Source organism: Callithrix jacchus, chromosome 1, assembly GCF_049354715.1.
Source record: "Callithrix jacchus isolate 240 chromosome 1, calJac240_pri, whole genome shotgun sequence".
NCBI classification, from domain to species: domain Eukaryota; kingdom Metazoa; phylum Chordata; class Mammalia; order Primates; family Cebidae; genus Callithrix; species Callithrix jacchus.
Genome location: NC_133502.1, coordinates 196,015,010 through 196,028,955, shown reverse-complemented (window position 1 = coordinate 196,028,955; position 13,946 = coordinate 196,015,010). Strand labels below are relative to the sequence as shown.

Below are 13,946 nucleotides of genomic sequence, written 5' to 3'. Positions count from 1 at the left end.
AATCTTTCATTATACCTACAGGGAAACTAAGGCCCAGTTAGGGCCAACAGTTGCTCAGGGTCACAGAGCACTTGCATCCTGGAATCCTGGCTCGCAGAAGTATTCTGCCCACAGGCCCAGCGCTCCCAAGCTTCTGCCTTGCACTGATGGTTCCTTTCAGCAGTCTAGATTGGCATGCCCCTTCTGACTGCTCTAAGCCCTGGAATGTCTGATACCCAGCAATGACTGCTTTGAAACAGCTAGGGCCGGGGCCTCCAAGACCTCCATCTGAGAGTGGGGTTCACTTTAGCCTCTCAGGACTGAGGACCATCAAGAACCAGGAAGTGGAAGTCTAGGCTTGGGGACCCATTGTTACCAGATGGCTCTCTTCATTTTTGTAAAAAAGCAATCTATTTTACATATGGCAAGGACTCTGTGGACTAAAAGGCAGGGCAGTGGTCCTGCTTGGAGGAGCAGTGACAGGCACACAAAGAGTCTGAAATTGGCCAGGTGTGATGGTTCATCCCCGTAACCGCCCCCTCTTTGGGAACCCAAGGTGGGAGGATCCCTTGAGCCCAGGTGTTCGAGGCTTTACTGAGCTAGGATTATACCCCAGCAGCACAACCTGGGTGAGAGAGCCAGACCCTGTCCCTAAAAAATATAAATAAATAAAAAGCCAAGAGTCTGAAACTGTCACAGTGAGGGAGGTGCCAAGGGGAGCTGGCCCAGGCCCAGCTGAATTCTCAAGCTCTCCAGTGGATATGAGCAGGGCCTTCTGCTCCAAAGGTTCTGGGTGCCCCTTCCTAGAGCTCAGAAATGGTGAGGATTTTCCAAGGGGCTGAAGGATTTCACCACAGAGCTTGGTGTTTTAATCCTTTAAATTTTTCCTCTCACCAATACGGGCAGGGCATGAGTGACCCTTCCCATTCTACAGATGGGGAAGGAGAGGTATGGGAGGAGGAGGAGAATGAATACCAACACCAGATGTCTAGTCAACACTTCAAACTCAACCAACAAGTGCAAACTCGGGTCCTGATCTGTCCCCAAGACCCTCTACCCTGCAATTTTCCTAATGAAAGCTGAGGCCAGCGCCAGGTTTTAGCAGATGGCAAACTCTCAATGTTATCCATGACTCACGTCTTTCCCATCCCACGTCCAATCCATGAGCACACCCTGGAGCTCAACCTTCCCACTACACCCATAACCTGCCCACTTCTCCCCTCCTCCTGCCCCTGGTCTGAGTGGCCGTCATCTCCCACCTGAGCAACTGCAGTGGGTCCTTACTGGCCCCCCTACTTGAGTCTGTTCCCCACCTGACAGCCAGAGGGACCCGCTCAAAGGCCCAGTTGGGCTGTGTCAGTCCTATGCAAAGGGACACATCCCCATGGCTCTGATGCCCTCCAGCACAAGGCACAGTCCTTAGAGTGACTACAAGGCCCGTCATGCTCAGGCTGTGTCACTTCCCTGCCCTCCCTGCTCACTCTCTCCTCTCACCCCGCCTGCTGCGGCCACCCTGGCATCCCTCCTGTCTGCAAATGTGCCTTTGCATGCTTGGGCCTTAAAGCTTTTGCACTGACTATTCCTGTTCCCCACCAAGCTCCCCTGGCCTAGTCTCTCCCTGCTTCCAAAGTCTCTGTTCAAATGTCACCTTCTTAGAGAGGGCGAGGCCCCACAAACCCAAGCCCTCCAAAAGCTTCTTACCTGGTTCCTTCTCCCTCTCCCCAGCACATCCCACCTCCTGACATGCTATACAATGTCCTTACATATCATGCCCATTGCTGATTGCCTGAACACCCCACTAGAATGTTAGTCCCTGGCTGGGCGCAGTGGCTCACACCTGTAATCCCAGCACTTTGGAAAGCCAAGGTGGGCAGACTACCTGAGGTTGTGAGTTTGAGACTAGCCTGGCCAACATGGTGAAACCCCATCTCTACTAAAAATTAGCCAGGTGTGTTGGTGGGTGCCTATAATCCCAGCTACTCAGGAGGCTGAGGTAGGAGAATCGTTTGAACCCAGGAGGTGGAGGTTGCAGTGAGTTGACATTGCACCACTGCACTCCAGCCTGGGCAACAGAGTGAAACTCCATCTCAGGAAGAAAAAAAGAGTGTTAGTCCCTGGGGCAGGGATAATGACTGTCTCATGCACTGATGTACCCCAAACCCTGAGAACACAGCCCAGTGCATGTGACTGAACTGAACCAAGGACCCATCGGGTATCTAGCACCAGCATCGGCTGCCACCACTTATTCAGCACCTACTGTATGCCCGGCTTTGTTTGCATCACCTCGCTGAGTCCTCAGGCCATCCCACGAGGAAGTTGCTATCATTATTTCCACTCCACAGATGGCAAAACTGAGTTTCTGGGAGGGCTAAGAGATTTGCTCGAGGCCTCATGCACTATTAGTAAGTGGCCCAGTATGGATCAGAAGCAGGAGAGACTGACTCCAAGCCCATTCTCCCCTCCACGACTGGGCCTAAAAAGGCAGCCACGGCTCCAGTCCGATGAAATGCTCTCATGATGAAACTGTCCCGTGGCCCAAACCTCAGGCCCAACTCAGACAGCACAGAAATAGTCAGTTCTTCTATTTCAGCCACAGACACTGCCAAGACAGAGCCAAACCAGACCCTTGGCACAAACTGAAGCCACCAAGATCTGAGATCCAGAAGCTGATCATGAAGATGACAATGGCAACAGCAATTGCTTATGGCATGTGTGTGGAACGCCAGACACCATGATAAGGCTCACGAACATGTGTCCCCACGATAGCCTTCTACATGTCAGGTCAGCAGGGTAGCCCATCAGCCCACATCTATTTGTATTTTTTACTTTTTTTTGAGACAGGGTCTTGCTCTGTCTCCTGGGCTGGGGAGCAGTGGTACAAGCATAGCTTACTGCAGCCTCGAACTCTTGGGTTCAGGTGATCCTCCTGCCCAGCCTCCTGAATATCTGAGATTACAGGCATACACCACTGCACTTGGCTATTAAAAAACATTTGTTTTGTAGACACTGAGTCTTGCTATGTTGCCCAACAACCCCAAAAAAAAAAAAAAACCATAAATGCCCCACAGGCCACTGTGGCTTCAACGCTACTACACTCAAAGCAGCCCCCACTGCCATGGGAGACTGGAGTAGAGGAAGCCTTCGAGAGTCAGCCTCACAGGTCCTGTGGGGGGCTGGAGAGGCAGCTGGGAAGAGCGTGGGGCAGGAGGTGGGGGTCCCTGCCGTTACATCAGAGCCCTCCCCAGCCCCCAACAAAGACCATCTAGATATTAAGTGCCCACTCTAGTGCAGCCCTGTGTCAACGACACTAATGCCCCTTATCTCAGCTAATCCTCAGCACAGTCCTGCCAGATGGGGCTGACCACTGCCACTTACAGAGAGGGAAACTGAGGCCCAAAGCCATCATGTGATTTGCCATAAGCCACACAGCTGGTAGAGAGGGCTGGGATTCCAGGGCTCTCCCTCCAGAGCCCCACTTGGCCTAGGGCAACATTTTCCCATCATCCTCCACCCTGCAGAGCTTGATATGCACAGAAAGCCTTCCTGGAGGCTGTGAAGTTGCTTCCACACCATGGGCCTCAGTTTCCCCATGTGACAAACCGGAAGATCGGACTCCATGAAGTAGTAAAAATGATATAGGGGGAGACTTGGATTCAAATACACGCTCCAGCACTTCCTAGCTGGGGACCTTGGATGAGCTGACTAGCCTTTCTAGGCCTCAGTTTCCCTAACTGCAAAATGGAGGTAATAATGAGATCAACCCATTGGGGCTCTTATAAGGATATAATGAGACCCCTTGGAAAGGCACTTAGCACAGGCTGAGGATTTTGTGAGCACTCAGTAGGAGTGGTGGTGGTGACAGTCACTTTTATCATTGCATTACTATTGCTTGCATCATTAATTACTATTCCTGTAATTGACAACCCCCAGGCACCAGCTTGCTGCCTACGCCCCAGCAAGGCCGCAGGCCTTGGGACCGCCTGTTGAGGTTATCTCAGCAACACAGGAGATTAAGTAACTCCCAACAGCCACGCCAGAGGCAGCCCTCATCTACTCTTACCGATGGTTTGAAAGAGAAACTTGATCTCTCTCCCCATACCCCAACTGTTGCTGGGCCAGCACCAGTCTTGACAGAGATAGTGGTTTCTCCCCCCAGAAGAGAAGTGCAGCTATGAGAAGGACTCAGGCCGCCAACAGGAAGCTAAAAACATCCCAGCAACAAGGGACAGCTTTGCAGAAAACCTGCTGCAGCCCATGCTCGGCCCCACTTCTAAGAAGCTGACATAGGAAATAACCTGAAATGTGAATAAAGATTTAAGGCTGAGGACAACTGTGCATACAGTGAATACCTGGGAATAACCTAAGTGTCCAGCCGCAAAGGACTGGCTAACAGAGCCACCAATCCCTCTTCTGGGTATATACCCAAAGTAAATGAAACCAGTGCCCCCAACCAAGCCTGACAACAGGTAGGAATGTTAAGCCGCTATTAAATGTCATGGTTACAAACTTTTTAAATAACGTGGCAGATTATTTTATGCTGTGAGTGGACACACAGAACGATAACCACTGATGGACAGGCGCGGTGGCTCACGCCTGTAATCCCAGCTCTTTGGGAGGCCAAGGCGGACCGGCAAATCATGAGGTCAGGAGATGGAGACCACCCTGGCTAACACGGTGAAACCCCATCTCTACTGAAAATTCAAAAACTTAGCCAGGCATGGTGGCACATGCCTGTAGTCCCAGCTACTTGGGAAGCTGAGGCAGGAAGGCTTGAACCTGGGAGGCAGAGGTTTCAGTGAGCAGAGATTGCACCACTGCACTCCAGCCTGGGTGACAGAGTGAGACTCCAACTCAAAAAAAAGGAAAGGAAAGCACTGATTTACTCACTCAGCTGGCAATGATGAGGCCCGACTACGGAGGAAACTGAAAGTGGGAAAAATACAATGTGGGACCCTGAGCTAGATCCTGGAGCAAAACAAGAACATTTGTGAAAAAACTGGTGACAGCGGAAAAAGACAAGGTTTCTCAACCTTGTCACAACTGACATTTTGGCCAGGATCATTCTTGGTGCTGTCGAGGGGAGGGGAGAGGAGGGGAGGGGAGGACCCACCCCGTGCATTATAGGATGTTAAGCAGCATCCTCAGTGTCTACCCACCACGTGCGAGTAGCACCCCTGTCCTCAGCTGTGACAATCAAACATGTCTCCAGACATTGCCAAGTGTCCCTTGCAGGGAAAAGTCGCCCCCGTGCAAACCACTGGAATTTAGTCTGGAGTTTACAGTAACGCACCAATGTTAACTTCTTTCTTCTGATGGCTGAACCATGGTTATAGTAACATGCTAACACTCGGGGAACCGGGCGAAGGGTATGCAGGAACTCCCGCTACTATCTTTGTAACTTTTCTCTCAAGTATTCTAAAATAAGTTGTTATGTAAAATAGTATAGTTCCTCAAAAAAACTGCAAATAGATCCACCAATCCCTCTTCTGGGCATATACCCAAAGGAAATGAAATCAATATGCCATAAAGATGTCTGCACTCCCATGCTCAACAGAGCAACACTCGTGAGAGCCAAGATGTGGAAATCCCCAAGTGTCCAGTGACAGATGAATGAATAAAGAAGTTGTGGCGGAGGCAGGGCTAGTCGCGGTGGCTCACACCTGTAATCCCAGCCCTTTGGGAGGCCAAGGCGGGTGGATCACGAGGTCAAGAGATCGAGACCATCCTGGTCAACATGGTGAAACCCCATCTCTACTAAAAATACAAAAAATTAGCTGGGCATGGTGGTGCGTGCCTGTAATCCCAGCTACTCAGGAGGCTGAGGCAGGAGAATTGCCTGAACCCAGGAGGCGGAGGTTGTGGTGAGCCGAGATCGCGCCATTGCACTCCAGCCTGGGTGACAACAGCAAAACTCCGTCTCAAAAAAAAAAAAAAAGAAAAAGAAAAAAAGAAATTGTGTCATGGATGGATGGATGGATGAACAGATAGATAGATAGATAGATAGATAGATAGATAGATAGATAGACTTGTGAACCACAAAATTACATAGAGTTAAATAGACAGACAGATGACAGATGTTCTTGTGAACCAAATAATTCAAAAATACAGATTATCAGAGACTTATTTTCTTCTTTGTACTCATCTGAATTTTTCCTGTTCATGGAAACATGTTTTCATATATATGTGTGTATACATATATATGTGCCATGTGCCCCTCAATCTTCTTCTTCTTTTTTTTTTTTTTTTTTTCCCGAGACAGAGCCTCACTCAGGCTGGAGTGCAGTGGTGCTCTCTCAGCTCACTGCAACCTCCACCTCCTAGGTTCAAGTGATTCTCCTGTCCAGCCTCCCAAGTAGCTGGAATTACAGGTGCAGGCCACCATGCCCAGCTAATTTTTTATTTTTAGTACAGACATAGTTTTGCCATGTTAGCCAGGATGGTCTCAAACTTCTGACCTCAAGGGAACCTCACTCTTCAGCCTCCAAAAGCACTAGCATTATAGGCATGAGCCACCATGCCCAGCCCTCAATTTTTTTTTTTGAGACAGAGTCTCACTCTGTCACCCAGGCTGGAGCACAGTGGCTCGATCTTGGCTCACTGCAACCTCCACCTCCTGGGTTCAAGCAATTCTCCTACCTCAGCCTCCTGAGTAACTGGGATTGCCGTACGTGCCACCGCACTTAGCTAATTTTTTTTTTCATTTTATTTTTAGTGGAGACGGGGTTTCACCATGTTGGTCAGGCTGATCTTGACCTCCTGACCTTGTGATCTGCCCACCTTGGCCTCCCAAAGTGCTGGGATTACAGGTGTGAGCCACCATGCCCAGCCAATTTCTTTATAGATATATTCAATAATATATACACTCTATGTATCTACACACACACACACAAATAGATTATACAGCTTTTAAAAAGAAGACCCTGTTATTTGCAACAACATGATTGAACCTGGAGGACATTATCCTAACTGACATAAGGTGGGCACAGAAAGACAGAATACTACATGTTCTCACATAAAAACAGAATGGGGCAGGGAGGTGTAGGGCGAGGAATGGAACTTTGTTAGAGTCCAAAGTTGCAGTTCTAAAGGATGAACATGTCTAGAGATCTAAAGCATGGTGGCTACAGTTAGTAGGATTGTGTAATATACCGGAAACCTGTTGAGAGAGCAGGTTTCAGGGGCTCTTACCAGTTTTTAAATAAAAAGTGCTGATGAGAGGAGACGGGTATGTTAATTTGCCTGATGGCAGTAATAATTTCACTGTGTACATGTACATACACCAAAACATGTGGTTGCACACTTTAAATGTATACAACTTTTTGAAGTTCATTTAAAACTTCAAAAAAACTGCAGGCTGAGTGTGGTGGCTCACGCCTATAGTCCCAGCACTTTGGGAGGCTGAGGCGGAGGATCACTTGAGCTCTAGAGTTCAAGACCAGCCTGGGCAATTTAGTGAGACCACATCTCTAGAAAAAGTTACAAAATTAGCTGGGCATGGTGGCATGTACCTATAGTCCCAGCTACTCTGGAGGCTGAGGTGGGAGGATCCCTTAAGCCCAGGAGGACAAGGCTACAGTGAGCTATGATCGTTCACGGCACTCCAGCCTGGGTGACAGAGTGAGACTCTACCTCTAAAAACAGATAAACGAAAAGGTTGAGTAATAAAACAAAGAATGTTGAAGGGAAGGGGTCATTCACTAGGGAAGACCCTAGTGAAGAGGTGGCAATACCAGGGCCTGGTACAGTGAGGAGAGGCCATGCTGAAGAAATGATGGATGAATGCATGTTATCAATTATGCCAAGCTACAGGAGTGGCAGGGAGCTGGCACCTCCACCTGGCTCTCTGCAATCGTTCCTTGTTAGCTGCTTACTTACCTCCTGGGAAGCAGGAGGAGCCAACATTCTCGGAGCAGCTTCTAGGTTTCAGAAATGAGTTAGAGATTTCAAGGGAATCACCCCAACAAGCTGAAGTGGACTTCCCAAGGCTACAGGGTTTCCTCAGAATCCAGGTCCACATTCCCAAGCTTCCTTGAGACATCAAGCAAGAGTTTCCAGCTTAGGAGTGCAGACACCAGGGCCGATCTAAGACCTTGGTCTTGTTAACACATGGGCCAGGCTATCTTCAGTGACTCAGAGGGACAGAGAAAGTGTGGGTGATTTGTAAAACCAGCAGCAGTGGGCCTGCATGGCTCCTCAATCCCAAGACCTAGTCACCCACAGAAAGCAGTGGCCAAACGGAAATCTCTCGCACCGTCACATCTAGGAAAGGCTTTCTGAACTGCCTCACCCTACCTCTTCATGGTCCCGATGGGGAAACAGAGGCACAGAGAGGAAAAGACTAGTCCAAGGTCACCAGAGAGGTGGGACACAGTCAGCTGAGGAGCTGTGACTCTGTCTACTCCACAAAGCTCCCCCTAGGAGGCTGAGAGCATCCCCACCCAGACCCTACTGGCCAGGCTGAGCTTATGCCCATACCTGGAAAGCACCATGGGCATGCCACGGGCTCTTGCTCTTTCTGACACCCAGCCCAGCCCTTTGCACATGCTGTTCCCTCTGCCTAGCACATGCTTTCCTGGACCCCTACCCTAGCATCAAATGCCAGCTCCTATGCACCCTCCAGTGCTCAGCTTCCTTGAGGAGACTCTCCTGGTCCCCATACCCCAATGAGACCATGTCCCCAGAGGCACTGTGCACCACCCCCATCCTAACATATCCCCGGTCCTTGTTTCAACTCCTTGAGCAAACACCAAGTTCTCACCAGACTAAGTTCCATGTGATCAGGGGACCATGCTCTCTCACTCCTGTATTCCAAGTACCTGGGGGCTAGCTCTAAAGTGTGTGCTTAATGAACATAAGATCGTAGCCATTTGTGGATGAGTTCAACACCTACACCAAGCTCTAAGTTCTATGTATTTTAGTCGTCCCTACATCTCTAGTACCAAGCCCAGAGCCCAACACGCAGGCAGGCACATCAAGGTTATCCAGATCTTGCAAACCACAGAATTTTTTAAAAAAAGACGATTATTGGAGACTTCTTCTCTTCTTTGTGCTCATCTGAATTTTCCATGTTTTTTTTTACCATGCATTATTTTCATAATTAAAACATCAATCAGTCAATCAATCAATCAATGTTGCCTTACATTTATGATATGAGAATGGTATGCCAATGGCTGAACGACAGAGACTGGGAGGATCTCCTGTTTCCCAGCTGCTCCAGGGGGCTCGGGAGGGAGGTGAGACGCTCTGGGACTGGCGGCTGAAAAGCAATGTTTCCTAAAGCTGTATTTTTAGGAGCACTGGAAAATTCTCTGGGCAAGAAGGCATCTGAAGTATTTGCAAACATTCAGCAATGGGAAAGATAATATTTCCTAAGACTTTCCCTTTTGGGTGTCCTGAAACCAGTGGCAATTATTCTGGAAAACTCTGAGACCAGCTCAAGACAATTGTTCGATAATCTCCTCTATGCCCAGAGCCCTGATGGACGTCACACAACGCAGAATCACCTCCACCTACTCCTTAGTTTCACAGAGGAGGAAACAGAAACCCGGAGGAGAGAAGTAACTTGCCCAGCCAGAGAGCAGACCAGTCGCAGAGTCAATGTGAGAGCTGAAAGCTTTTTGTACCCCACGAAGCGCTTCGGCGCAGGTTCCCTGACTTTGACATCTCATCAGAAAATGTCCCGGGTTTTTCTCTGTTATACAGAGGAGAGAGCGCAGTGCGTGTGTTGGGAGGAGGGGTCCCAACTTCTTTCTATATCACTGGGTTAGGCTCAGGAAAAAGAAATCAAACGCTGTTATTTTTATCCCATAGAAGAGGGGCATTCTTACACACACACAAAGGCAAGAGAGATGTAATTTCAGAATAAAGACTCGTCCTTTAGATCAAATAAATGTCGCTTTCTGAAAAACTCACTGACGTGGTTCTCGCTTTTCCTGTTCTCTTAAGGACCGGACCCAGGATCTGCATTCCTGTTCAGGAGTCTCAGCTCTTCCTACAAACCTGCTCTGCCTCCCAAACCCAGCCCTTCTCCCCTTTCCCCATCATTCTCTCTTCCTTGTAAAACTCCATTTCTTAAAGAAAACAGAGACACTGCGAACCAGACACAGCCAAAAAGCAAAGTTGGCAAAGCAGGAGGAGAGGGAAAGGAGGTGTCCCTGTCCTGGAGCCTGCACTCACCCAGAGGTAGCGCAAGAGTTTCAGCAGCCTGGGGCAGTAGTAATACTCCATTTCCGGCACCCAGAGGTTATGCGGTAAGCACGGTGCAGGCTTCCAGTTTTTCTCCAGCGGGGGCAGCTCTTCCCACTCCTCTTGTCACGCAGGAGTCAAGTTCAAGGTGGCATAAATCATTCAGAAGCCGGCTTACAGCCAGGGGACCAGCCAGACGGCTCCACTGATGGCCACGGCTGCCTAGGGGACTGAGAAGCCACCGCTCAGTCCCATGAGCCCCGCCCCGGACATCTCTGGCCCCTCGTCCAGTGAGGGCGGGTCCAGGGGCGGCTCCTTCTGAACCCAGCTGCCTGGACCCTCACCCTCCCAGGAGCCCTAGGCATGGAGACTTTTCAACTCACAGCAAGAAGGCAAGAAGAGAGAAGGGGATGCCTGGGAACTGAACGAGAGAGAGAGAGAGAGAGAGAGAGAGAGAGAGAGAGAGAGAGAGAGAGTGTGTGTATGTGCGAAAGGAGTGTGAGTGTATGGGCTTTTGTGTGTGTCAAGTGCGTGCACAGACAAGTGTGCTTTGTGCATGGGTGGATGTGACTGTGTGCTGCGCGTGTGAGCCCAAGTGTGTGTGGTTCCTCCTCCGCAAACCACATGAGGAGAAGGAGGCCCCCTGCCACTCATTTCAGGGAAGGAAATCAACCCAGGATCCCATCGGGTCACAGGGCTCCTCTGATGTCAGTCACATTCCTTTTAAACTCAGCTAAGCTTCTGATCCCCTCGAGAAGGAGGGTGTGGCCATCTCCATTTTACAAAGAGGGAAACTGAGGCTCTGAGAAGTCAAGAGACTTGGCCAAGGTCACATGGTGAGTTGGCAACTAAAGCAAGGCTGGAACCTGGGCCTCCCAGCCACGAGTCCTGGGCCCATCCCCTCCTGTAGGCACCCAGCCCAGCATGGGGAGTGGGGTGCTGAGGAAGGGGGGGATCACCTCCCGGAGGCACTAGCTGCCAGCTGCACCAGGCAGCGAGTGAGGGGAGCGTTAATTCTCAGAGATTAAAATGCAAATTAAAGCACACCTAGGGCAAACCCAAGGCAAACTTTCCTAGATGTTTCCTTCAAAAGAGCATGATTTTAGCAAGTCACTGATCTTCCTTTAGCAAGCCTCAGTTACCCCTTTTGTAAAATGGGATGGATTAGCCCTGCATTCAGGGCTTTGAGGATTCAGCAACCAGAATCCTGCCAAAGCATCTAGTTTCGTGCTCACGGTCATATCATGAGGGCAGTATCATCATCTCCACCGTCTAGATGAGGAAACCAAGGCTCACAGGGACAGACAGAGCTTGCAGAGGTGAGTGGCTGCTGAACAGTGAGACAGGGATGCAAACCCAAGCCGGACACGCCTGGATCCCCTACTCAACACCAGGTCCCCATAAGCCAATGCCATAACCCAGAGACTTGGGGGAATGAATGCCAAATGCAGGAGAGCTGTGCTTCCGAGACAAAGTCCTTCCCACTGCTGAGAGGGGAAGACTGAAGTGGAGGAGGACTTCATGGAGGCACTGGGCAGAGGCCCCAGTCTCTGCACCGGGCTCCCACTCCAGCCTGGAGCTCTGCACACTGCCCCAGCAACAGCCTGGGCCCATCTGTGCTGAGTCCTTCAGGCCCACCACCCAACGCCAGGCAGAGCAACTAACAGGAAACTCACTTAAACAAGGAGAGGGTGCTGGGTGCGGCAGCTGAGAAAACCACCGCGTAGCTTCAAAGCAATTCAGAGGCAGGCCTGTGGTTTCCCCGATTCTCAGCGCCCCACTCCCAGCAGGCAGTGGGTCTCAGCTGCTCGCCACCTGATAGTCAGGGGTTGGCCCCAGCGATGGAAGAGCCAAGGACTGGTAGTGCAGTCAGAAGGCCGGCCCTGCTCCCCGACGGTATGGTACACTTGGAAGGCCGGCCCTGCTCCCCGATAGTACAGCCGGAAGGTCGCCCTGCTCCCTGACGGTACAGTCAAGAGGTTGTCCTGCTCCCTGACAGTACAGCAGGAAGGCCAGCCCCGCTCCGACTGGCAGACAGTATACCTGAAAAGCCAGCCCTGCTCACCAGCTGACAGTACCAGTCAGAGGACAGCCCCAGCTGACAGTAGCAGTCAGAGGACAGCCCCAGCTGACAGTCCAGCCAGAGCACTGGGTCCTGCTGACTGACAAAAGTGTGCTGAAGGGGCTGAGCCCTCTGCACTGACAGTACTGCTGGAGGGACAGTGCATGCTGCCTGGCCGTACCCCTGGTGCTGTCAAGTCTGGGATTAGGCCATGCTCCATGAGGGACTAACGGAACAGTGGGACATGCAGCGCATGTGGATGCCCTACTGAATGAGCGTTACTGTAAACATACAGGGGCCTGCCAGGGCCTTCCTGACAAGCCTTGGCTGACAGGGGCCACCGTTAGCGTGCAGGCTGCTAAGGGTTGACTGACTGGTCTCCCACCAGCCTAGGATGGAGAAGGGCCTGCAGAGAAAGAGGCTGGAAGGTGCAGATGGGATGCCAGAGGCAGGTGGATGAAGAGAGGAAGAGAGGACGGCAGGCCAGGCGAAGGGCAGAGAGGACGACAGGCCAGGCGCAGGGCAGAGAGGATGGCAGGCCAGGCGCAGGGCAGAGAGGACGGCAGGCCAGGCACAGGGCAGAGAGAGGAAGGCAGGAGGAAGGAGATGAAGTTATAGGCAGGAAAGGCATGAGACAGGGAGGGAAGGGCATGACAGAGAACACAGAGGGAGAAAGGAGGAAAGAGAAAGACAAGCGACATGGAGGGAGAGGAGAGGGAGATGGGTGGGTAGGGGTTCCGATGGGGGTGCGACACAGGCAGGGCAAGGGATGAACCCCAAAGGAAGTCATAAAAAGCAGGCGAGACAGACAGCCCAGGAGGCGGGCAGGGACGAAGAGCACCAGGAACAGCTGGGGAGAAAGCTGGAGGTGGCAGGGACACTGGTGACAGGGCAGGGGGCTAAGAATAAAAAGAGACATTCAAAAGTCTAAGACCCAGTGAGTCCAAGGTAGAGACAGAGCCAATCTAAGACCAGGCAGGGGGCAGGGGCAGGGGGTAGGGGGCTGGGCAGATGCCAAAGATGGAAATCCCAAGTCCCCATCTCCCAGCCAGCAATGGTCAAAGGCACCAGGCCAGGCCCCAGGAGAAGCTGCCCCCAGTGCCCAGTCCTGGTTATCCTGCTCTGGCCGCCCTGGCCACCACCCTGCCCTGTGGGCCCAGGCAGCTGGGGAGTGTGGCTGCGTCAGGAGTCAGTGGTTGATGACGTGGAACGGTATCTCTCTTCCCACCCCCAGGGGCCTTCTCCACGGCAGGGGCCACCTGCAAGCGCGGATGTGTCCATGGCACGCCACAAGCACACATGTTGAATGCTTTCCCTGGTTTCCCCATTGCTCCTGAGAGAAATCCAACCTGCCCCCTCCCACCCCAGATCCCCATGCACCTCCCACCACTGGACCACACCCCATGAGCCAGGCACTCACAAAGGCTTTGCCCATGCTATCGAAAGCAGGCGTCCTCCCCAAAGCGGGTTGAATGGAGACCCCTAAAAACATATGTCCACCTGCCTGCGAATGTGGCCATATTTGGAAGTGGTCTTTGCAGAGGTAATGAGTTTAAGGGTCGTAAGATGAGATCATTCTGGATTCCCCGGGGCTATGGTTTGAATGTCTGCGACGCTCCAAACTTCATCAGCTGGAAGTGAATTCTCAAGACAAGGGTGTTAAGAAGAGGAACCTTTCAAGGTGCGTAGTCAACACAGCTCCACCCTCAGGAATGGAATT

General features: G+C 51.3%; 1 protein-coding gene across 7 annotated transcripts in view; it reads right to left on the bottom strand.

The window, feature by feature from the left end:
• KIAA1671 (KIAA1671 ortholog) overlaps nucleotides 1-13,946 on the bottom strand; it is a 248,528-nt gene that overhangs the window by 114,591 nt on the left and 119,991 nt on the right. For 2 of the 7 annotated variants that reach the window (XM_078336649.1, XM_054239692.2), the window contains exon 1: nucleotides 10,156-10,396. The exons of the other annotated variants lie outside the window; for them this stretch is intronic. In XM_078336649.1, coding sequence (XP_078192775.1) covers nucleotides 10,156-10,206 — 51 coding nt within the window. In that variant the 5' untranslated portion in view covers nucleotides 10,207-10,396. Of the gene's footprint in view, nucleotides 1-10,155; nucleotides 10,397-13,946 lie in introns of those variants that run through there. 7 annotated transcript variants of the gene reach the window in all.